General features: G+C 43.8%; 2 protein-coding genes across 4 annotated transcripts; one reads left to right on the top strand and one right to left on the bottom strand.

The window, feature by feature from the left end:
* Positions 1-198: 198 nt before the first annotated feature.
* Positions 199-11,532, bottom strand: fntb (farnesyltransferase, CAAX box, subunit beta). Of its 2 annotated transcripts, none has more exons than XM_040160021.2 (12): positions 11,104-11,532; positions 9,674-9,738; positions 7,866-7,938; positions 7,274-7,365; positions 5,247-5,393; positions 4,884-4,967; positions 4,363-4,449; positions 4,127-4,256; positions 2,098-2,230; positions 1,547-1,658; positions 1,316-1,430; positions 199-760 (listed from the first exon to the last, which is right to left on the bottom strand). In XM_040160021.2, exons 1-12 carry the CDS (start codon positions 11,200-11,202, stop codon positions 641-643), a joined length of 1,257 nt encoding a protein of 418 aa, XP_040015955.2. In that variant the 5' UTR covers positions 11,203-11,532; the 3' UTR covers positions 199-640. The 2 variants fall into 2 exon arrangements, with proteins under 2 accessions (XP_040015955.2, XP_040015954.2); XM_040160020.2 differs by having other exon boundaries at positions 1,547-1,781; positions 11,104-11,500.
* Positions 2,125-24,966, top strand: rab15 (RAB15, member RAS oncogene family). Of its 2 annotated transcripts, none has more exons than XM_078093058.1 (7): positions 2,125-2,259; positions 20,660-20,720; positions 20,976-21,036; positions 21,388-21,465; positions 21,946-22,035; positions 22,904-22,969; positions 23,235-24,966. In XM_078093058.1, exons 2-7 carry the CDS (start codon positions 20,674-20,676, stop codon positions 23,394-23,396), a joined length of 504 nt encoding a protein of 167 aa, XP_077949184.1. In that variant the 5' UTR covers positions 2,125-2,259; positions 20,660-20,673; the 3' UTR covers positions 23,397-24,966. The 2 variants fall into 2 exon arrangements, with proteins under 2 accessions (XP_077949184.1, XP_040015956.1); XM_040160022.2 differs by lacking the exon at positions 2,125-2,259 and adding an exon at positions 11,732-12,111.

Genomic DNA, 24,966 nt, shown 5'->3' with positions numbered 1-24,966 from the left:
CCTCTCCCACTGGTTTAGTTTAAAATGTGTGGAGGGGAACCAGCCAACATGCATGTCAGAGCCCACACGGACCGCAAAAAGTATGTTTCTTTTACAGAGTAAGCAGATTTTTTTGTACATTAGTTTTAAACAGAGCAGCATTATTGGGAATATGAACATTTATATTGCTAATTGTCAAGCCAACAGACATTCTCACTGTTCGGTTTTTAATAAGTCATTTTATTAGTAAATTATAGAAAATAAAAAGATTAACAATGTATTGAATCTTATTTTGTTGGCCTAAAAATAACCACATTTGAGTATACTTAGGCTTAAAATACTGGTGTCAGTTACATCCGTCCACACATGTAGATTTTGCAGGACCATGAAGTTCTTAACGGTCGACCGTTGCAGTGAACCATTTCATAACCATACCAAGAAGTTCTTTGCAAAGATTTATTAACTGAGGTTCTACTTTTATTTCAGGTATAGAAAACGTTACGCAGCGCAAGCAAAAATCCAGCCGAATGCTAAGATGCCCCGCAAACAGTTGACCTATTCAGACGAAGTCCGGCCCGCCTTTAAGCTGCAGTCAACCGTTCGTAGGGGGGGGGGTCGGGTCTGCTGCCCCGCGGGCGGTCCCGGCTTCACTGGTGGCCAGCTAGGACTGATGGTCACGTGATCCGGCGGTGTCGTCGTGGGGGACGGGCTGCCGGTGGAAGTGCTGCAGAGCCTTCGCCACCTTCTCCGGACAAATGTTGTAAACTGGATGAGTCGGCGCCTGCGAGACAATCAGAGGGAAATATAAAACCTGCGTTGTTTCTCAGTTTGTCTATTGCCTATAATGTGCCTTTTAATTACAGCACAGCGGAAACTGTCCTCTGGTCTCCATGGAGACATTTCAGATGTCCCGAGCATGAAGCCATTCTACTTTTACCGGCTGGCTGGCTCCTTAGTTCTGTATTATAATCCAGTGTTGGTATATGCATATCTGGGGGGGGGGTTACTGTAACCGACCCTAATTGCCAGGAATGCGACAGGAAACATGAAAAAAAAATGAAACCAGCTCCACCGACATGTGAAACCACATGCGATCTTATCAACACCACACATTTAAATCAGACGTTCACACTGGAAATGAAAGGCACGCCCTTCGTTCAAAGCAACGGTGTCACGCTCTATTCACCATTCATCTTAATCTTGAGATATTGAGACCATTAAATCTTAAAATATGAACCCTGAGCTGATTTTTTATTTATTACCAAAATCCATGAGGGGCTGCACTACTATTAAAGAATATCGAAAATTGCCAATATCGGTGTCATTTCATCCTCACCAGTCTGTTCTCCTCCCTGCCGAGGATCATCTCGTGATGGAGGTCCATGTTTCCAAAGTGTTGCGCTATCGAGAGGCCGCTCAGGCAGTAACACGTGTGGTAGAAGTCTCTGGATCTGGACACGCAACAAAGAACGGCGTAAATCATGTTCATGAGGGGGAAGAAAACAACACGTGAATCACATTGAACTGTGTGCAGAGCGCATGTGTGTCCAGATGGTGGGGTACTGACTTGCCAGGCTTATCCAGAAGGCCCCCCGTCGGGTTCTGGCAGCACAGGAGGATGTACTCCTGCAAGGCCTGCTGCTCGAACATCCACCGCTGCCGACTCAGCTCAGATACCCCTGCACACAACTTCAGACTGAAACCACTTCCAGAGGTACGAGCACCAGCAGCTTCTTTACAGTTTAGCCCCACATCTTCATCTCCATCTCTCCGTGTGCGATGCGTTTGCGGAGCAGTGGCTGCTACGGGAATACCGTGTTTACAGTGTCTTTCAAAATCCGTCCGAAACCAAAAAATAGTAGAACATGTGCTCAGAATGTTTGGTCGGAGGAACTGGTAAGACTGGAAACGACGAGCCCGTGTGTTTATCTGCACATCATCCGCGCAGTGTAGCGAGAGTAAACACAGCACTCAATCAATCCCTCCCGACGGATTCTTCAGCTCTGAAAACTATCAATTACACAGAATACCTGCAAGGCGTTTACTGTAGGACACACACACACACACACACATCTTGACAATGACTTTGTGGAGGCTTTAAGGGGAAACATGCAGTACCTTCTTTGAACAAGGCCCTGTGGAGTAGAGGCAGCAGTCCCGCCTGCCAGAAGGAGTAGCAGCCGTCCACCAGTTTGTTACAGCGGCCCTGGAAGCCGCCTTCGAACCGCATCTGCCTGCTGACGACCCACCGCTGAGGAGGACACGCGACAAACACACACCGTGAGTGACCTGCCGGGGGCTCCACTCTGATCCTCTACTCGCTTTAAGCGTCGGGGCCCAGAGGGGAAACATCTTCATATTATTTAAATAGAAGAACTTGCGATGTTGTCGACAAACAGCTAATTGGTGCACATCCAGTCCTGCGGAGTTTAATACCCGCCGGGGTCCAGTCTGCCGGATGAAGGGGGGGGAACAACGTTCAGCTTATTAACGGTTGAGGCATTCATTTCGGCCCTTAGGGAAGGAAACGTCTTTAAGACAAACACCAGTTTCTGTAGTTGCGCTTGTGAAACAAAAAGGACACGCGCGCTTTATAATTAGCCATCATATTCACGGTTTTTCTCTTTACCGGCCTTCACACATTTGCAGAACAGTGTGAAACAAAGAAGAGCGGAAAGAGACTTTCCACAGCGCCGGTTATGCAGCTGTAACATGCAAATAGCCAAACGCTCTCGCTTTTAAATAAAGGCACGTGGTCCTCCTGCAGTAATCTACACCATAAATGCTTCACGCGCGCTGCGGCTGAGTTCAGCGCCGTCTTTATTCGATTAGAATAAACACGCTGCTCTGTGGGAATTACGCCGCTCCCCTTTTCTGTACACCGCCGGGCAATATGTAAAAGTCTTCTCTGCCGGTGAAATGTTCCCACATTCAAATGAAGCACGGGTCTCGTTTAGCGAAGCGGGGGACGCTCAGGTCCCGGAAGGCAAATTAATTCTCCCAGAGACGAAAGCCGGGGCGGCTTTTGCGCAGCGTGACTCATCCGGCTTCACTCGGTAGAAGGGACAAATTGATGAAGGCTTTTGGTTTGGGTTCACATCCACTCGCGTTCTGCATGATGGTACCCGACCTGCACAGACACACGGTACTTCAGAGGGCAGCAGTCGGATAGCATGCGGGGTGGGGAACTGGTTCAGACCGGTCAGAGGCACGTTTCCCTTTACGATCACACTGACACTAGAACATGGTGTGTAAATATTGACGGCGCGACGGCCGCCGGTGGAGCGTTAAACAGGCTTCCTGTTTCAGGTTATTAAAAGAGGACCAGTGGGCAGAATTCAGTGGCATCTAGAGGGAAGATTGCAGATTGCAACCAACTGAACATCCTCCTCCCTGAAGAGGACCCAGTCTTTGTGTAGATACGATTCTTAAGTATCAGGGGATTTTAAACTGAAGAGATGGTAATCCGTTTCATATTCCATAACTGCCTTTAAATCTACAAAGTGTTGACTAAAATAATCCACAGCAACCAACCCAAGCTGCTTTTATTCTTTGAATAAGAGATGTATAAAACAGCCACTGTCCCTGAGCACAAGCCTCCCCCAACCTGAGGCTCCAGGGCGGCGCTTCTCCCCCTCTCTTTTCTCCCGGAGCAGCGACATGACAAGAGAAACTAAAGTATCCCAGAGGGGACATCACACGCCGCTGTGACACGACCTGGCGGAAACTTTGACCTCCAATAAGAGCCCGGCGACCAAATAAACAAAAAAATGTTGTTACAAAGAACACTCGCGGCGATGTTTCTAAATGGATCTGCAGGAAAGAAAATATTGGATCAAGATACAGGACCAACTCTTATCTAAACAAGCACAAAATGAATCCGAATGAGTCTCCAGCAGGCGTTATCAGTTCTTTTACTTAATGGAACCTTCTGTGGGTGGTACGGTCTTATTCTTATTGGTCTGCTCACGCCAGCGAGCACACTGTACACGGGATATTGCCTGAGCACAAAAGGCCCTGCTGTGACTGACACCGATAGCGTCCAGGCGGCCCCCCCAGGTCAGCCCGTTTTTTGAAAACCAATTGGTTTTTGTTGGACAAGCAAGAAAATGTTTTTTTTTTAAAAGCAGAGCGATGAGCTTCTCACCAGCAGCGCTTTAAGGTCCAGCATGTGCTCTTTTCCCAGGATGACAAGTGCCGCCGTGCCGCAGAACGTGTACCCGCCGTGGGCCTCCAAACCCGGCACCCCGCTCAGACCACCTTCCCAGTTCTGACAGCTTGGGTGGGGGGGAACAAAACACACACACTGAAAATACACACCCTGGTTGACGCAGGAAAGGAACGGTACAAATGGGTCTTTGACGAGTCGGCGGTGGGCCGTACCTGAGGATCCAGTTGGGCGTGTCCTCAAACACTTTAGGGAGGAGGATGTTTGTGAGCGACGCTACAGAAGCTGCACAGTACGCACTCCTACAGAGAAAAGAGGGAGAAAAAAGCAGGTGGATGTGGATCAAGAGGGAGAGAGAGAGACAGAGAGACAGATGGAGGAAGTCGGTTCTTAACCCGAAAAACTTAAAATGTTTTTTTATGTCAGAGCGTGCTCAGTGACTGGACTAGTTTCTCTCCACCTATTAGTCAGATTCAGTCATGATTGAATTTAAATCCTGGTTGTTCACTCATAGTTTAGTTTCACACCGAGACAGTTAAGCAAATGCGTCGGAGAGGAAGAGAGTTTGAATAATAGATGACGGCAGAACATTAGCTGCTTGGCAACAAAACAACAAAGAGTGAAAGAGTTTGACTTTTGAAGTTCTGTGGCACGCTGGAAAAAAAAAAAAAAAAAGGAAGGGAGGGAGGGAACCGAACAGAGGGGCAGGAAGTAGCGTTACTTTGTGGGATCTCACCTGACGTCCACCTCTCCCCCAACGTGCATCACAAACGAGCCATCTGGCTGCTTCACGGACATTAGGAAATCTAGCAGCTTCTCCCTGGACAGCAGGAAGGGGGGAGAGAGAGAGGGAGAGACGTCAAAGCCTTGTGAACACAACCTGCATGCTCGTATAATTAGCTAGTGATTAATAAATCAATTATACTAAATGATTTTTAATGGAAAACTTCATTATACAGCCATTGACTGAAGACATTGTGAATATTAGCTATTATAATCTGCAGCCTCTTCATTGAGGCTGGATGTGAACACAGGGACACCCTTAAGTTGATTGGATACACAGTGTTTTGTATATTCTTGGTGAGTGGGTGCACCGTACCGGTCTATGATATTGTAGGCCTCCTCTGTGCCGATGATGCACAGCGCGTTGACGGCGGCGTAGGTAGGCGCGAGGTGGGCGTGTTGTCCCGGTCCTCCGGCGAAACCGCCCGCGGCGCTCTGACAGCGAGCCAGAAACTGACACACGCTGGACAGAAGAACGTCGCAGAGTTTAGACCAAGAGCGGACGGACGGACAGACAGACAGACAGTCAAACGTCACTCGACTAATGCTGAAAAGTCAAATAACAGAAGCGGTACATTGGATCACTGAGGATGGAGACATTGGAGCGTGTGTCAATGCACCGTCAGCGTGGTTTATACAGAAGGTCTGAGCTGCTGTCAGAGGCTGTGCAGAATCTCGGCGCGATTGTGTCTAATTACGTGCAACGCTGGTTAAAAGAAAAAGACACGTCATACATTTTCCTGTGAGATAAAAACAAAACCTAATACGGTGCACATCCTCCTCTGACGACCCCTTTTGTCACGCATTAAAAACGTAATTACAGTTTCAAACCACGAGAACTACACGGCTGGGGAGTATTCTGCAGAACAAGCATAATGTACCGGCTTGTTTCCGCCCAGCGGCCCCTGGCTCGGCTCCCTGGAGCCGACGTGGCACAGAGCAGAAGACTTTCGTTTCTCTCCAGCCTCTGTGCGCCGGGCCGGTCCCCTCATCCTCCCATCCTCTCCCCCTGACATCACCCTCCCCCACGGAGAGAAGTAAGAAAAACTGCTCTGGAAGGAAAAGCCGATGACCTTTGCTCACCAGTCGGGTGGCACCACTGACCTGTGAACAGTGAGCATTTCATGGGACGGAGGAAGCAATCTGCTGTAGGATGCATTGTTATGAATCCTCTGTGTGTGTGTGTGTGTGTTATGTTGGCGCTGGGCAGTGCCAGCCGGTGTGTTGGCACGCCGCGCTGTAATAATGAGAGTGGGTTGGCAGCCTGGACGTGCCGCTCACCGGGGGGGTGGGCTGAGTGTTACTTTGGACTGGCAGTGATTTAATCAGATGACATTTTAATGGCAATAAAAGCAACAGTGTCTCAAAGGAAACACCTGCTCGCTCTGCCCAGTAGCGTCGTGACACTCGACTGGAGGGGAAAAAACACAAATTCCTTCCTGCACTACTCTTGATTTAAGTCAGCGTGTTTACATGATGGTATAATTCGAATCTTTGCTTAGTCGGACTATGCTATCTTTCGGGGCAAGTGCTATTATCCCAATATACATGGCAGTGAATAAATCGAATCATTGGCCGAAAGCATGTCATATCCGATACGATAGGTGGCGCTGTTTTCATTACGACTAGTTGTGATACAGCCATTTCCGCTTGACCGCTTCACCACTACCAACAACAACCACCAACAACAACATCAACATTACGAGAAAGATGGCGAACGGAGAGCAAGGTGAAGCTACATCCCTCTACTATGTTTGCATGATGTTAATAGGAGTACAGCGAATGCGAATGGCGCTATTGGCTGATTTGATAACGGAGAGAAGACGCCCAGTTCCTTATCCGATTCACCGTTACATGCCGCAATAGTCGAACTATCAACTGGATCGGATTGAGTTATCCAGGGGTGTTCATCGGATCGTAGTCGGACCGCACATAGTCGGACAAAGGTGTTTACGTGAAACGGATCATTCGATTTCAGTCCAACTAAGCCAGTTATTTGAATCCATGTAACCACGCTGAGTGTTGCAGTTATGGACTACAAAAGGCACCAAACTACTATAACAGTACAACGCTGATTATTATTGATGTTATGCTGGAAAAATGCACAGACCACTGCTCATTAGAGGATTTTTGTTTATCTTTCTAGTCTTTTCCATCTATGATGAATCTTCAGGTGTGATGATAATAATATAACTACACTGTATGTGTAGCTGCTGCTTATTAGAAGCATTTTCATTACAGCACCATTTGCTCTCCTCCAGTTATTATGAGAACTATGCAAGGTTAATAAATCGTTGGCAGTGTCCCTCGACAGGAGTCTGGTTGTTAGAGTGTGTAACTCACTCCGAGGCGACAGCTGCAGGAATGGGCTCCTCTAGTAACTCCAGACTGTGAAGAATCCAGAAGCAAAGCCACGGTCTGCTGGCATCTAGACACTACATAGACCACACACACACACACACACACACACACACACACACACACACGATCAGATGGGCATCAGATGAACAATTGCAGCAGTAAACAAGATGGTGAGATCAGTCAGTGAGACAGCAGCAAACGCAGCAGCAGAGACTCGGCCTTCGGAGACGAAAATGATGAAGAGCTGAGAGACGCAGGGATGAATATCACGTCTTCAGTGTTCATGATCAAAACAATACAGCAGTTGGAGGTCTAATGTGCCGTTTTCTTGTATCACGGCAAGGCTCAGATTGGAATTTCCGTGGCCAAACATTGCCGCGGTGATCGGACGTGTTATTTCTGCGACGCACACTCGCTTTAGTTTCTACGTCCAGAGAGCGTTGCTCCTTTCACTGACTCGCAGGAACCAAAGCAGCGCCCGAGTGGACGTCGGGGGACGGGCTCGACGGGTCACTGGGTTTATCGCACACTTAAGATGGCCGTGGAAGAGGTTTCGACCCGTGGGATACTGTACCTCGTAAGCATCTGATAGGTGACGTAAGCCCTTCTTGAGATATTGGTAGTGTTGTTCCCGCAACAACGTTGGCCTGAAGAACAAACATAGGACAGAAGGAGCAGTTAGAAAAAGACTCGCAGCTTGAAGGGAAAATGTCAAAACAGACGTCTGAGAAACAAACTCATTTCACACCCTTTGGAGAAAGGAAACTTCTCTTTTCAGATTAAAAAGTACTGGAGAAAGTGTGAGAGAAAGCAGTGAATACAACCGCAGTCAGCTCTTTACTTTCTGTCAACAGGAAGTCATTAGGGTGTAACTTCTTATTAAGAACAACCAAGGAAAATAAAACCAAATAACTATTAATAAAGGGTTAAAGACACTGAAATGCAGAATATTACATTGCTGAAACATTGATGGGTTTGTGTTGTCAGTACTTTTGGTGAGTTTGGGTAAACCTTTGGGACTACTTTGTCTGCTGCACAATACATTCAACATCAACACTTATGTGTTGTCCCACCAAATAATGTAATAAATAAATATATATTCCTGAAAAAACAAGTTTTCCTAACAATGCAAGTAAGTAGGTAAGCATAAGTAATATAATAAATCATCCTGACTAAGATTGTAATACCATTTCTACCGTTGATCCAACCCCTTTTTAGGTGGTTTTTATTTTTAAAGTGATGATATAATAATTTTAACCGGTAATACGGCGGTGCGCCTGTAAGACAATAAAGCCTCAACTAGTGGTGGTGGAAAAAGCCATTTTCAATTTGTTCTATCGTGTCACCTATTGGAGCAAAATTGCATCAGTGTACGCCACGAATAATATTTTCGTGGAAGGCCTAATCTTTGGCTGTGAAAGTAACTTTAATTACCGTGTGCTCCACAGAAACACCAAACGCCAAAGAACGAATGTCATCATGCTCCGCCTACAAAGGGCGGGTCACAGATCGCTGCCCCGCGATTCACGGCTCGACACGAAACACAACAGCAATCGGAAAGGGAGGACGAGGGATAAAAAGCCACCCAGCCCACCCGGTTATGTTGTCAAGAGGACTTCAACTCGGCTTGTTTACATGTCGGCGCGGACAGAGAGGGCGAACAGCGGGAAGTCTAATGCAATATTAAAAACGTTCTAAATGACTTCAAGTGGAATAATGAATAATACCGCTCCACTATAGTATAGAACATCTCCCATTGGCTGCTATAGCAGTGACATTACGGGGCATGCAGTTGTCATAGTAATGAGATGAGTCACCCCGTTAAGAGGCGACTGATGACAGCTGACAGCAGCAAAACGTGGGCTGATCAACACACCCTTTAGATAACAGCCATCGCGCATCACCCTGCGGCCGTCTCTACAGGCGCACAGCAGGTGTTTGTGATCTACAGCAGCCACAGCCAATGAGCGACCTCCTGGGAAATCCCTCCTAATGGCAGTAAATGCGTTCAACGATGGTATGAGCCCTTTAAATAGGTGATCGTCATGACTACAGCCGCACATTATCTGACCAATTTGTTTCCATGGGTTTGAAAATGTACTTATTTTCTAGACTCCTTTTTATAGATATAGATGATGCAGATTCAATTCTCTTTTTAATAAACTTCTCCCATTTAGCATTGCACTCTGAGAAAATTACATGTAATAAAAGATTGTCAAACTCATGGACAGTTTTAAAACCGATGCAGCACATATATCCTCGGACGATTCTTAAAATAATGCACATCTTTTCATATATCAGAGATAATCAGAGAAAACTCAAACTCAACCGCGGTATTTCCTTCAATTTGTTCGACTAGCGCATTTCACTCTGGATACTTACTGTGGTACGCTGTGTATTTGCTTGTAAACACTGATGACTTCTTCAATACTCTGTTCCACTTTTCTCTAGTGGAAAACAAAAGGGCGAGAAAAGAAGTGTTAACATCACAAAAGGTCAGTGTGAGCTAAAGAATAGCAAAAACAAAACTGTGAGCCAACATTTAGTGGAGCTGTCACCAACAGAAAGAGCTGACTGACAATAATTGGATTTAGGCTTCCTTATCCTCCTGGTGCAGATGTTTCTATGTCTCTCACAGCTTAGCCAGTCCTACGAGGGGACACTGGAGGTAGTCGTGGGCCGGGCTGCGTCTCCGTTGATGATTTGTGGGGAGGATGATCGTTTTTTTGTTTGTATGTTGTTGTTTTTTATATTGTCTGGTGGGTGTGTTTATGACCCTGACAAACAGTACCTTAAGGTTAAGACTGTAACCCTAAGAAGTGTGAACGGGCATAGACCGGGAACAGGAACTCCAATTACATTTCTGAAAAGAGACACACGTTCAATTTCACTGCCTACAAAATACCCAGAGCGCCGTTAGGACTTCGACTGTGGGATGGATTGCAGAGTGGGTGGAGGCCCCGGCCTCCCCTTCAAGCAACAGGACGGAGGCACCTTAATCAGAGCAGGTGTGCAGAGAGGCAGCTTATAGGTCCGGCAACGTGGACGTGGCTCATTTCGGAGGGAAAGAAAGTGAGCAGTTCGAGCCCCTCCTCACAGATGTGGGACCCACTCGACTTTGTGTCCCGGCGGATCTGGTTTAAATGGAGTTTCCCCTTCAGGTGAGAGGTGGGCAGTGATGAGGGGGAAAAGGTAACTGGCAGTAACTTAGCTGTACAGGTGCCTGATACTAAAACAAAATGTAGAGGTTCTCTCGCGGGTCAAGTAAGGTTAGATCCATTCATAAGCAATCTCCTGTAATAAAGTATTATTATGCCAATTACAATATCTGATTAGCTAATACAAGCCGACAATCCTGGACTCCGAGGCCGATGTCTGGCCAACAAACAACGAGAAGGGGTCACTATACTCTCAGGGGTCTCTTACTTAAAAGGCCCGTGTTTGAATCCAATAACACACTAACTCTGGATCAATACATATCTCATTTATTTGGAGCTTTTTTCCCATTTGGAGTCTCGTTAGTTCACATGGCGGCGTCTCGGGTTTAGCCAACAGCTAATTGAATTAATGCCTAATCCCATTATAGTAACATTGAAGATGCTAGCTAAAAGTTCTAGTTCGCTGACCAGCTAGCTATGAATGCTTATAATTATCAAGCATGCGTCGAATACATGGGCTGATTCATAACAATAAGAACTAAGAAGTGTTGAGTTTTATTTTCAATCACTTTTCCAGACCTGAAGAGCAGCAAACTCCACTAACATTAGCATGAGCCCCCTCCCCTAACGCCGATCCTCTTTGCCTCCCCTCACCTGCTCCACAGAAGTCACCGTTTCCACGCCGTCATCCGCGAACTTTTCTGCCGGGTGGCACTCATTGAAGCACCGCAAAGGCGTCGGTAAACCGTCCATGTTGATTTGAGGGAACCGTTAGCAACAGGGGTGCGGAAAGTGTGGCGGAAACTACGCGATGACCCACTACGGTGTCTCCAGGAGGACGATCTTAATCGCTGAAAAAACCCGATACGCGCAGCCTCTTGAGTCGAAAGTGAGATTTATTAGGTAACGGCAGGGTTAACGAGTAATTTAACGTAAAAACAATACGTTGTTTTTAATTGGCGATACGTCGCCAACATCAAGAAAAACGAGGACAAGCTCACCGCGCGCTTTCTCTCGCGAATCTATAGTGCATCAACAAAATACCGGAAATGGTATGTCTTTGCCTTCAAAATAAAAGTGCATTCAAACGTCAATTTCCTGCCAAATCTTAGATAAAGCAACATATAAAATGTATAATCGTCACTGATGCTTCAGAATAAAATGTCCTTTTTTAAGTACATAAAAAAGGTCCTTCAAGTGTGGATATCTTAGTGCAGGATGGGTCACCCTGATGTGTCATTTGCTTTTATGCTGGAGAGAACCCCACCGGAAGTCTCTATTCTTATCGGGTCGTACTTGACAATGGTCCACCGCACCCACTGGAAGCTGGAGGCTGCACGCGGAGCCTGAGCATCCCCGTTTAGTCGCCCAGCGTCACTTAACAAAAAGACACAGAAGCAGCGTCGTCAACGCCTCATGTGGACCACCTGAGCAGACATGGGAAGCAGCCGGGGAAGGATCAGTCATCCGTCGCCGAGTTAGCTGACTGCCATTTTAATTATTAATGAATTAATAATTCAACTCTACATCCGAACACCATGGCGAAGCAGTACGATGTGCTCTTCCGACTCCTGCTCCTTGGAGATTCCGGGGTTGGGAAAACATGTTTGTTGTGCAGATTCACGGACAACGAGTTTCACCCGTCTCACATCTCCACAATCGGTAAGACTCTGCCTTACCACCACGAGTTAATTCAATTGCATCAGTCAATTGCGTTAATTAACAGCCACATATTTTCGCCGGGAATTTCTAACGTTTCATGTCGTTTGCGCGTAATTCTCTCCCTGTCGTCATTGCATTGTATATTTAAATTCTGATCCACTAAGTGGTTCTGGTGCGTTGTTCACCCACAATAAAGAAGTGTCGACTATAAAATCAGTGTGATTGCATTGGTTGGGGTGGGGGGTCCAACACTTGGCAGCCATGCAGATGAGTTAACAGCACACTAACCAGTACCTTTAAAAGTGGCAAAGCCACTTTTCATATTTGGGGATAAGCTGCTTTTTGACAGTTTTAATTTACTCCGTTTTAATAAGTAGAGTTAGATGCCTGTAATATTTTGTATAATTTGGTTTTAATGTTTGTTTGTAAAAACAAACCAACACACACAACCTTTTGTGTGATTCAGTCTCCATTGCTCCCTGCCAAGCCATGACACAAGTGGTTTTGTTAAATGAATTTGATAGATTGAAGGTTATTGATTTTTAATTCAGTGTATACAGAGCAAACCTTGTAGCATTTTGGTCATGGATTTAAAACTTACCTGAACTATTCACCTCTTCCCTCATAGTAAACATGGGCTGTGCAATCTACCTCCATGGTTAGGACAGAACATGAACCTGACGAGCACATTATCGTGCTTCACTTTGAGGTGAGGGCAATGAGGAAGGACAATAAACGCATTTACTCTTTTTTTTTTTTTTTTTTCTTTTCCGTCACATAGTGCAATTGTCTCTCATCCGTGGGTGTATCCGGTTAATGGAGAAGTTGTGTCCTAGTTGGCTTCTATTGTTTGTGGTAGCAACTATTTTCTGACATAGTAGTAATTGGATGGAAGGTGACGTGTCGGTACCAGTGTAGCTTGAGATAAGCTGATGTCAGGAAATGCTCTTCCTGGATTTGACAGATTTTTTTCTTTTCTTTTTTTTTCTAGTCGAAAATATCTGCCTGAATAAGGTCGTGAGAATAATTATGAAGCTGGTTGTCAAGCTGTAATTTGCAGGCAGATGTTGCTCAAAACGTCTTCAGGGAAATAAAGCTGATTATTCAAGGTTCATGTTAACATCATTTATAAACATATTCCAGCCAATGATGCGTTTGCATCGCTGTTATTATGGTCAATTCAAAAGCTTTCTGATGCCCAAGCTCTCTGCAAACCAACTAACCCACATCCACAGCAGGAGGCTCAAGTTTTAGACTCCTCTGCTCGTCATTCTGCATTTAACTGCCCTTTTTTTTGTCTATTCCTCCCAGTAGTCCTATTTATATAATTGCAATCATGTCTGCATGTAGTCATCTTTGTTTCAGCTTTTGCTCAAAATAAGTGTTAAAAGGCAATAGAATACAGAAAATGCATTCAGAGGAATAGTTGTGAGCAGCAGACTCTAACGGATGCGCGATAGTTTAAACTGATCCCTGCAGATGAAATCTGAACCTATATGACCAGCAAAGACTGCGAGACCATACATTTTTGGACTGCCACAAAGTTTGAACAATACCATCTAAGATATTATTGGATTTTCTAGCATCAAGATTTGGCTCAAACTATGACTGGGTTTGAAGTTCTCTTTTTCATGTTAAATGCGGCTTCTCGTGGCCAGTAATAATAAAAGGTATTTTACAAGCTTCATAAAATACCGGTAGGTAGGATGTATATAGTTATCCCTGAGGCCTTCAGACAATCAATTTCCGAAGAGTTGGTCGAAACCACAGCTTTTTGACATGAGTGGGACACTGAAATCTAGATAACAATGAATGGCACATCTGGCTAAATAGTGGAATCCACAAAGAACTACAGCTCACTAAAATAAAAGCTCAACTTTCAGTCTCCATTATCAGAAAAATCCCTCTGGTCCAAAAATGTTTTGAGGACACCCCCTCACTCGTCCGGTTATCACACTTTATTTTAACAAGTCACTCCGTTTTTCGAAGACTTCAGTCTTGGCCCCCGAGTGCACGTTTCTGTGACACTGAGCAGCTGCTGAGGTGATTTATTAATGCTTTTCAGTCACACTGCTGACTTTAATCTTCCTAACCGTCCCTGCTCGGAGCTCTTTGCTGTCTCTGCACCTGAAGTACGAGCCCAGCCGCTGCCCTAACTCACCGCTCAACAAGCGTCTGTCCTCCGAGTCGCGATCCCAGCGGTGTTGTGGTCTCTAAGGGGCCGGACAATGGGACACGTCCACCGCACATCTCAGGGTTATCCTGAGGTTATCTCAGTTTACATTGGAAACATGAGTTTATAGTGTCAATCACTAGTGTAAAGTCTCCTTCAATACACCAGGATGTTAATCCAAAATATGCCCTTGTTTTAGAATCAAAAAGTAAGCAGGGTGTCCTTTTTGTTGCCCACCTTGTGTTTGACTGGCTGCCACCACGCTGTTGTCTGTGTGTCAATCCCCCAAATACTCACCTCAAGGCCTCAAATGGCCGTCCACAGACCCATTCCCGGTGTACTAGTGCCAGGGCGCCCATCCGTCCATTAGTGAGCCTGTCACAGCACACCGACGTGTGTTGCCGCCTTGTATCGTGGAACCCTGCTAATGTGTTAAGGCAATTGGGTGTGTACCCATTAGCTTGTACATGGCTTTCACACTGCTGATTGTGAAAGGCTGCCACCTTAAGTTAACATCGGCCTGTCCTTGCACATTGTGCTCTTCTCCATTGTCACAGTTCCTTCCGAAGAGGAGCGGGAATAATTACTTTGGTTTCAAAACAAGTCTTTGATTTAAGTGTTGGAAGCCAAGACAACTGACTCATTTCTTTTAAGCATTTATTTTGCAGTGAAAGCAAATTTTAAGCACATAAGTCTCATGCAGATTGACAAATTGTTGCAGAACTTCCGCTGTTGTGATGAACACCCAGATTCAGTAAAATATCAAACAGTCTGCTGCGTCATTCCTTTTTTTGCATTGTAGTAAGAACACCTGCTTCAATAAAAGGGCCTCATTTGACTCAACTGAACAAAACAAGCAGACAATGTGGACTGGAGCGTCTATTTGTTTCGTCAATATAGCTGATTAGAATACGGGTGGATGAAATCCAGTGTGTATTGAGCATTTTAAATACAACATTTCCACTCTAAATTGATTTAGATTTTTTTTTTTATTGGTCGTGTTGAATGCAAATTACAAAATACTCAAGTCATTGAAATACGTAAATACAAGTAATAGAAATACTGCCCATTTCTGTGTACATGAGTTTTGTCTCTTTTAAAGTACTTTAATGTCTACTTTACATGATGAAACTAACAGTTGGCAACCTTGACCCAAGAGTGCTTTTAAATAGCTGATGTATCTTAAAGAAGCAGAATACTCTTGACCCATGAAGAAACATCCTTCCTCTCCCAGTTTATCACAAAGATTGAAAATCCCAAACTTGATAAACACAAATTTATTTAGAATATTGATAAAGAAATCACTTGTATCAGTTTATGTGCTGATTTGGTGGGATGGCCCTCAGACTAAATCACGTTTGTTCCAGCCACCGTGGTGATTATCCTACTTTTTATGTGTTTTGTGTTGTTAACCGGAAATACGAGCCAATGGATTGTTTGGAATTCTCCAATGCAACGATGTGCCATTGGGCGGCGCTCTTTCAAGATGGATAGATTGATATGTTTATGCTAATTTGTTTGTGTTACAATACATTTTGAATATCAAATTTCGAATTGGGAGGGAAAAAAGGACAAATGAATCAAACGCAATCAATACTTATTATCAATTATCAATTCTCCAAACATGACACCTGACAGACGTACTTTTATCTGTACTCAATCAATTTATTCCCAAAGCCTGATGAAAAGGATAATTGAAAGTTACTGGGGGAATCCCCAACATATACACGTATACAAATTCATAAGTGTTATCAAACCATTTAATTTGCCTTATACATGTTTTCCTTCTCAAAAGGGTTCGGCCACATATGCACACCAGTGACGTAGCGTCAGGTAAAGATCGTTTAATTTAATAAACTTATGTATTTTACTGTTCTTATAATATATGCAATATGTGTGTTATTCCAATTGTCTAGACGTTACGATGACAAATATAGCCCACGCATAATCAAAAAGAAATAATCAGCGCCGTCCATTCATTGCGAATAAGGGAAACGTACACGTACGGCGAAAATCACAACTCTGCTGTGCCTTTTGACGTAAAGAGGTTATGCAAGTAATCATCTACGTTACCTATCAAACATGGACTAATGTTGATACGTATGGCTGACGTCCGTAAACTTAATCCCCGCGAAATCGCCACCGAATCTAAGTAATAACTACAGGTGTGTAGAGAGAATAGTAATGATATGTCATCCTGATTACCAAATGAATTAGTAATTTGGCTCCAACCTTTTTATAGTTGCATTAAGTACTTTAGTTTTCACGTTATTGGGTCTGAAAGACGCTGCCACATTGCATTGTGTAAATGTCAATGTCAATTTTATTTATACAGCACTTTTAAAGGCCAGTGGCCAGCCAAAGTGCTTTACAGGATAAAAACTACACAAGCAAACGTAAAACAAACAAGCAAGCAAAAAATAAAATAAAAATAAATAAAAATAAACAGTAAAACGGTAAAAGGCAAACTCATAAAAGATCAATGCAGGTGGCTTAACTCAGCCAAAGGCCAATGTGAACAAGTGAGTCTTAAGGCGAGTTTTAAAAGTGAAAGGCTCGTCGCAGACCGCACAGAAAACGGCAAAGCATTCCACAGTCTGCCGCTACTGCGAAGGCTCGATCTCCTTTTGTTTTAAGGAACGACTGAGGAACGTTTAGAACCAGATGGTCAGCTGACCTCAGGGCTCTGGAGGGTTGATGCACATTAATAAGGCTGGATAAATATTCTGGGACCAGTCCATGCAGGGACTTAAAAACCAATAAAAGACTCTTAAAATCAATTCTGAACCTAACCGTAAGCCAGTGGAGAGAGGAAAGCACTGGCGTTATGTGCCCATGCTTCTTTGTTCCGGTTAGGAGACGGGCTGCTGCATTCTGCAATAGCTGTAGACGGTTGAGTTCTGATTGGCCGATACCGACATACAGGGAGTTGCAATAGTCCAAGCGCGAAGATATAAAAGCAAGCATGACTTTTTTTGAGGTCAGCCCTGTTTAGATGGGTTTGACTTTGGCTAGAAGCCGAAGCTGGAAGAAGCTAGCCGTAACTACAGAGCTGACCTGCTTGTCTAATTTAAACGCCCCATCAATAATCACACCAAGGTTTCTGGCCTGGGAACCTATGTGAGGTGCTAGTGGGCCACGGGACCTGACGACGATCAAGCGTGTCAATGGCATTATGGGTTAATGTTGTTGTTAACCCAAGCGAGACGCTTGGACGCCTAACGCTGTTAATGTGTCCTGTGTTGTTGATGGAAAATAAGAGCCACTAGTTCCTTTTAAATGATTGAAATCAATGATGATGGGATTTCTCTCCCAAAAGTCACTGACATGCCCCTACGTCACTGCACGTACACGCACCCTTTGGCGTGTGTTTTGACAGATTTTACATATTCTGGCTCGTCTGAACTAGATGCAATTACAGACTAGTAACCTACCGATACCTAGAGCGTCACTGCTGCCTTTCGGAAGGCAGGAGGCGCTCGCACAGCTCGGAGGAAGCACCACACCAGTCGACCAACTATTGGAGGAAGATGGTAAGGTACTGCTGTATAGGAGTTCTCTAGGTAGACAACTGTGCCTCGACTAGTGGTTTCAGTCACGTTTTTTTCAGTCACTTTTTCTGGATGGCTTGGTAACGTCCCAGCATTGCGGGTAATGACCTGTAAGCAGCGGCGACATGTCACTTACTGACCTCAGCAAACGTCACTGGAACGCGGCACGTGGTGCCTAGAGAATAAGGTCATTCTGAGTTCACCTGACCTGACCTCCCCGTACGGTGACAGCACAACGTAAAATATGTATAATGCGTTCAATTCATCCCACAGAAATTATTCAAATTCACATATTATCTCCTCATATGCGTTCATGATCATTTCCTGCTCGTCAGCGGAGAAAAAAGACGCTCTTCCTTTAAGTTTGTTTGCCGTTATACTGTTAAAAATCCTTTTTTCGTTGATCGACTCTTCCGCCTTCTAAAGTAGGACGCGCACGCGCCATTATCCTGATGATTGACATCTGGTTCAAACTAACGAGGATGTGTGAGCGTTACTTTTTTTGTGTTACTTTTTTTTTGACGTCTACTGCACGTCTAATGTTCATGTCCGTGGGACCTCCATATAAGGGCTATTTATAGTACAAATGTGGTCGTTTTAGACGTCTTTTCAACGTCAAATTTAGACTAATTTTAGACGTTTTATACTAACTAAGAGGTAGGGGACATGTTTTCTGTACCAGTTAATTTCCTTTTGTTTAGCTAACGCAAAATAAAAATGTGTGTCGTTAAGGCATGCTTTGCCATTCGCTACGAAATAGGGCATGGACATAGAATGCATTAGGCTTATAGAACTTACCTTCAACTTAGAGGAAATTCACGCTGAATCGTGCCATATGTCTGGCGTGTAGCCTTGACCAAGTGGCGTTTACATGATGTGTGTGCTTCAGCCAATCAGAGTGACGTTGACTGGTTTTCAAATGACATTACATTCATGTCATTTAGCAGACGCTTTTATCCAGAGGGACTTACATCACACATTTAAACCCATGGCTTTTTCACATTTTTGCCTGGGGAGCAATTAAGGGTTAGGTGTCTTGCTCAGGGACACTTCGACATGGAACATGGGGCAGCCTGGACTCAAAACCACCAACCTTGTGCTTCCCAGCCCACCTTCTCTAACCCCTGCGCCACGACGACCCATCTCTGGTTGAAATCCAAAGCCTGTCCTCGGCTGTGACTTTTCTGCTGTTGTTGGTTATTTTGAGATCAGTGGCCAAAGCCCCCCCTCTCGGCTACTTCGAATGTATTTATTAATTTAATAAAATTAAACATTTTTTTATTATTAGTTTTGTTCAGTAGGTTTTTTTCACTAAAACAGGAAAATTACCCACTGAATAAATAAATAAACAGCCTGTCATTGACGTCCAGATGACGTCCACAAAAATTACCCGCTTCGAAGGTCAAATTTTGAACGTAAATATGTCGTCCAAGTTGGGTCATGGTTGGACGTCCAAATAGTGGACCTAGTATGGACGTCGAATAGATGTCCACAATTGGTCAGGGACCGACGAACCCAATATAGACATGATCTGCACGTCTATCCGACGTCCCATGTTTAGTGGGATAATTTGAGCTGGATAATCGGACATTTGATCGACTTAGTTGAACCACGTACGAGGAACATGATCTTGAAAAACCTGGTATTTACCAACTGCAAAGACAAAAAGGACAAAAAGAACCGCTGCATCAGAAACCCATTCAATACTTAAATCAATTCTCCCAACTTGACGCCTGACATTTGTTAACAAATGCCATTTTAAATTAATCACATAGCACTTGGTTGTTGTTTAGCTGTACTTAGATGGGGTGTATATATTTACTTAACTTGCACTACAATGATGGTAATTATTCAATGAATAAGCTTCAAGTGAACATGGGGGTGTGTTTGTGAGGGAGACTGTGAGGGAGACTTATATTTTTATTTTCTTTTTTAATAAATGATTGTGTTCAAGGAGCAACCTGTATTTTTGCAATGTGAATTTGCAGTTCTGTTTTAGAATAAAGGGTTTGAAATTAAACTTTTTAATGCTGTTTTTGTTTTATCTGATTCATTGAAGAAATAATCGACCAATTAATTGAAAAAATAATCGTTTGTTGCAGCCCTAGTCTCAATGCTCTCTAGGCAAAGGCTGCATCACCACTTAAACGAGGCCTTACACTGTGGAGTCAGTGCAGTGCAAGCCGTCGAGTCTCTCCTTGACTCCAGCTTGTTTTTGAAGAGCTCTGAAACTTACCAGGCCGCCAATAGCTCAGCTGTTTCTGCAGAGACGCCCCCCCCCCCACAAACAACAGTTCTGATATGAATCGATTGGACTCGGTAGCTCTTTCTCTGACGCCGATGTTGGCTGTGACAAATGCAGAGCGGCGGGTTAATTGGGATGAACTGTTAATGGATTTCTTGGGGATTCGTGTGGTCTCTAGAAGCCCTAAAACGAGTGTTTTACTCCAAGGAGACGGTCCAACGTCTAAAAAAAGAGAGCAGAGTGGAGCCATTTCTTTTTGGACAACTTGACATCTGTCCAATAATCAGTATTTATTTACCCCCGCTCCCTCATTTCAACTCCTGTGTGATGCAAGAGAAGAACTGAACGGCTGGATCATCATCCCCATCTCCTAACAGGCTGATTCTATCAACGTTGATCCGCCCTGTGATGGTACAAAGCTGCAGGGTGTAGTGGTGACCCTCCGTCTATAGAAGACGCGCCGGGTCCATCGATTTCAGTCAATAACTGAGATGAAAGCCAGAACGTTTAGTCTGAGTACATTTGCAGCTCCTCTGTGATGTTGTTGTGTTCCCTTACCGTTTTCTTCCTCTCTTACAGGAGTCGACTTCAAAATGAAGACGCTAGTAATAGATGGTATCAAAGTACGGATACAGATATGGTAAGACTGTGGCTTCGCTGGAAGACCTTGTGCAGGAGATTAAAAAATGTTGTTGGATATTACACAGTAAACCGTTGGATGGAGGGATGATGAATCATTTTTAAATCTAGAGACACGCCTGAGTACAAGGGTTTCACATTGGACAGTGACAAAATCTAAATAATTAAACTTTGAGATGTCTGAATATCTTCAGGGATGTGGAATCATAAAAAGATGTACAATGCCAATGTTCATATCAGTTTGTTTTCTCTCCAGGGACACTGCGGGACAAGAAAGGTACCAGACCATCACTAAGCAATACTACAGACGAGCACAGGTAGTCCACCTCCACTCTCTTCACTGACTCAGACCCCAAAGACCTTTAACTTGTGAGACTGTTTCACGTGTCTTACAGTGTTATGTGCCGGTTAAATGGGTCAAAATGCCTGAAATGAAATTGTCCATTTACCAGAAACTTGTAATGATATTACATCCGGTTCCTGTTTTGTGTTTTTACAATCTGCCAGTGGCTTACAATGAAAAATAAATTGTTGGTAGAGACTATTAATTTAAAGTGGTGGTCTGTTTTATGTAGAATAGTATATATTTTTCCAAATGTAGTCATTTAGTCATGCTTTAAAATGCACTAGTTTTTTCTTTTTTTAAAGCCATGTAAATCTCTGTTCAGGGAATCTTCCTGGTGTATGATATCACGAGTGAGCGATCCTTCCAACACATCATGAAGTGGGCCAGTGATGTGGATGAGGTGAGTCACGGAGGTTGGTGATTAAACCGGCAGCACTGAGGTTCAGGTTGACCAGGAACAGCTGCTTTACACGGTGTGAGAACCACCAAATGCTGAGGCCCGACGGATGATGCTTTACGGTGTTTGTTGTGCTCCATCCTCCCTTTCTGATATCTGTCTGAATGTTTGTTTTCCTCAGTCACATTTTTCTGTCTGCTTCAAAGGCTCCAGGAAGCAATCTTGTCTGATTTGCTTCCCGCTGTCGTTTCCCCAGATGACTTTATTCTATTAATTTAGTCATGATGGACCTAATTTCCTCTATGGGTCCGTCTGAATATACACTCTGAAGATCTTGGCACATTTGCAGTTTACTTTTAATCTAGTTCTCATTTCCTGAGTGCTGTGTTTTCTCCCCTTTGCGAGCTTATGACATTTGAAATATCCTCTTTAATTTTGTTTTCTTTCGTTCTTTCTTCACATTCCCTTGACAAACCCCTGCAGTACGCTCCTGAGAAGGTCCGGAAGATACTCGTAGGGAACAAGTCAGATGAGGTGGACAAGAGGCAGGTGGCCACGGAGCAAGGAGTCAAGGTGGGTTAGTCTCATAATGGATTAATAATAAAAATTATACTTTATAATTATACGTTGTACATATGGCTTTTCTAGATATCCAAAGACACTTTACATAGGGCCTTCCTTAACACGGTTTAAAAATAATGTTTTAACATTTATTATGATGCTGTTTTTTCTGTGAGAAATTGGTTCACTGAGCACTCAAAGCCATTTGGGTTCCGTGAGAAAACTGGCTCAAATTTGAGGAAAAGCGTGTTGCCACTTTATGGAAGAAATGCAGTTGGATGTCCTAGACATTTTATGTGCTGTTACGAGCGACAGTGCTCCCATAGTCGTGCATCGGCCAAACAAAAAGCTGCCTGTTAGGACGGAGCTGAGGGCTCGGCCGCCCGTATTCTCTCTCCAGAACCGCTCGTCGTAAAACAACTTCACCCAGTCGAGCAGACGAATGCAAAAAGAAAGGAGAGACTGATATAAATGTAGACAGACTACTTGCATTTTAGTTTGATTCCAGCTGAACAACCACACTGTCACCACAAATCACTGCGCTTGGCTACTCGAGATGCAAAATGTTGCCAGTGTTGTTTGGCTGAATGTTGAACTTTGGAGAGATCGAGGCTCTCTGTCTGATCCCGCTTCACTTTTTAAGCTAAGCTCGACTAACTCTTATCATTATTGCACATAAGAGATGTAATCAAGGCAGCAAAGTCCACGAGCTTCTTTACCAAAATGTTCAACTTCCTCAAAACGCGTATAATCGTTTGTTATAATCATCATAAAGCCGACAGCCCGCAGATCACACTGCACATGTGTGGAAGGGGATGACATTCAGTTGTTGTTGTTGTTGTTTTCTTAAGTCAATGCTTTACTGATGTCTGTCTCACAGCTGGCCAAGGCTTACGGGATGGATTTCTTTGAGACAAGTGCCTTCACCAACCAAAATATATCCGAGGTGAGATGATGTTATGACCACGTACAGAGCAGCATTACAATCTAATGTACAATACATGTAGAGATGGTTACGGTGGGAGGGAGGGACCTGATTGAATTCAATGTCGTTGCACTCAGACGAAGAATTTGAAGGTCTGAGGGGCCCAGTCGAAATCGACCTCACAACCCTTGTGTCAGTGTTTCCAACCTGCGTTTTGAAGCATTACCTTGATTGAAGACTAAAAAAAAAAGATGTCTTTCAACCTGTGTCTGTGTCTCCCTCGAAGACTTTCACACGATTGGCTGAACAGGTGCTGGCAGCTAATAAAAAGGACCTGGATCTTCTCCGGATGTCTGTCAATGACGAGATTAATCTTGCCGCTCTGGAGGAAGAGGAAGGACTCTGTGACAGCGAGGCGGCCGACCGAGGCAAAGGCTGCTGGTGTTAGAGAGACAATTCAGATCTGATCGTCTGTTACCACTGGACACTTCGCACACTAGGCAAAACGTTTCTTTTTGTCGTTAGTTGAAATAAAGTGAAGCAATTTTTATTCCTTTGTTCCATGTGCCAAAAATGCTAGCGAGCGGCTTCGAGGACAAAGGTGCGTGTGTGTGCGGTGGACTAACCAGCCGAAGCTTCAAATGTCAAGGTTCCCCTCGGTGGGACAGAATGTTTATTGTCTCTGGCTGAGTTCACTTGTTGTCTATAATGTAACCAAATACATTTCCATGTCCTCTACATATTCTGCAATCGAGATACAGCCAAAAGGACTTAACACAAAGATACGATTGCAGAATCGTTTCATACTGTGTTTGAAAATGGAGAATGAATTATCGACCACTGAACCACTTGAAATTTTCCACAATGTAGTATTTTGTTTTCCAATCTCTTATATTGATCATGGGGCCTGTTGCCTTTCAAATCAACAAGGCGGTTGATTCCATTCGGCCTTCATTCAACCTATCCGTGTTTTCCTTTCTATGTAGGAGTATATTCTATGAAGCTGCAGCCACCGCCTTTTTTATTGGTCAATGCGTTAGATGTAGTGTAAGAACTCGGCCACAAGAGGGTGCTACGTGCATTGTGAAAAGAGCTCACACACTGGAGCGTCGTTCTGTTAAAAAATGCTCACGTTTCTTATTTTTGTTTTTTTTTGTTCTAATTGCACGTTCAATTACTCCATTTAAGGAAATGAAAGGATTCTAAATATATCCAGACAATATTATTTATCGGGTAAGTAAATACATTTTGCAGCTTGCAATATCATCTACGTAAGACCGCACAAGATATTCAACTTTCCTGTTGCAAGATGATGAGCTTTTTCATGTTATCTGTGTCTATGAAAATATATAGCACAACGAGTTTAAAAACTGCTCATTGCATTGTACATACCAGGTTTTTCAAAACATTATATGTTTGTAGAACTATGAAGGTATTGGGTATTCATTTAATGTACTATAGGGTGGTATCTAAAAAAAAGTGCACAGTGATATTCTGGTCTGAAATGCCCTCCTTTCCCTTTGAAGACATTTACTTGGTGGTCCTTTTCTTGCCGTTTTGTCAGAGTCCAGTAAGGTTCCCCATCCACCTCTTACTTAAAAGGGGACAATTGAGGGTTTTGCATGCAAGTTCACGCTTCTTTCCTTTGTTTTATTGCAGCTTCAATGAAGCGAATCGTTAACTGACCATACAAGAATAGCATTTGACCAGAGTTGTCTGTTTGAGACCTAAACAGAATCCCTATCACTAAAAAACATTTGGCTACAATTTTTTAAAATTATTTATTACTAAATGCTATTCAAATCAGTTGTGGTCTGTGCACAGTGTAGAATGATAATATGTTGTACTGAACGATGTGCTGGACTAAGCTCGAAGTTCACTATGACCTGTGTTTTCAGGAATTCGTATCCTTTCCTTTAGACTACTTCAACTTGTATTTGTGGAAATATATTACATGCAACATGTGAATCTTGGAGGAAAGATGTCTGATGTATCTGAGTAAATACTTGCACATATGA

Source organism: Gasterosteus aculeatus, chromosome 18, assembly GCF_964276395.1.
Source record: "Gasterosteus aculeatus chromosome 18, fGasAcu3.hap1.1, whole genome shotgun sequence".
NCBI classification, from domain to species: domain Eukaryota; kingdom Metazoa; phylum Chordata; class Actinopteri; order Perciformes; family Gasterosteidae; genus Gasterosteus; species Gasterosteus aculeatus.
The sequence above is the reverse complement of the archived record's forward strand: the minus strand, read 5'-3'. Positions and strand labels throughout refer to the sequence as shown.

Bases quoted from the DNA above. Each gene is read 5' to 3' on its own strand.
- fntb (XM_040160020.2), bottom strand. From the start codon at position 11,202: ATGGACGGTTTACCGACGCCTTTGCGGTGCTTCAATGAGTGCCACCCG. The intron at 9,739-11,103 runs GTGAGGGGAGGC...GTTTTCCACTAG, and splicing joins CGGTGACTTCTGTGGAGCAG to AGAAAAGTGGAACAGAGTAT. The intron at 5,394-7,273 runs GTGAGTTACACA...TCTTCTGTCCAG, and splicing joins CCTGCAGCTGTCGCCTCGGA to CGTGTGTCAGTTTCTGGCTC.
- rab15 (XM_040160022.2), top strand. From the start codon at position 11,988: ATGGCGAAGCAGTACGATGTGCTCTTCCGACTCCTGCTCCTTGGAGAT. The intron at 21,466-21,945 runs GTGAGTCACGGA...AAACCCCTGCAG, and splicing joins GGGCCAGTGATGTGGATGAG to TACGCTCCTGAGAAGGTCCG. The intron at 22,970-23,234 runs GTGAGATGATGT...TCTCCCTCGAAG, and splicing joins CCAACCAAAATATATCCGAG to ACTTTCACACGATTGGCTGA.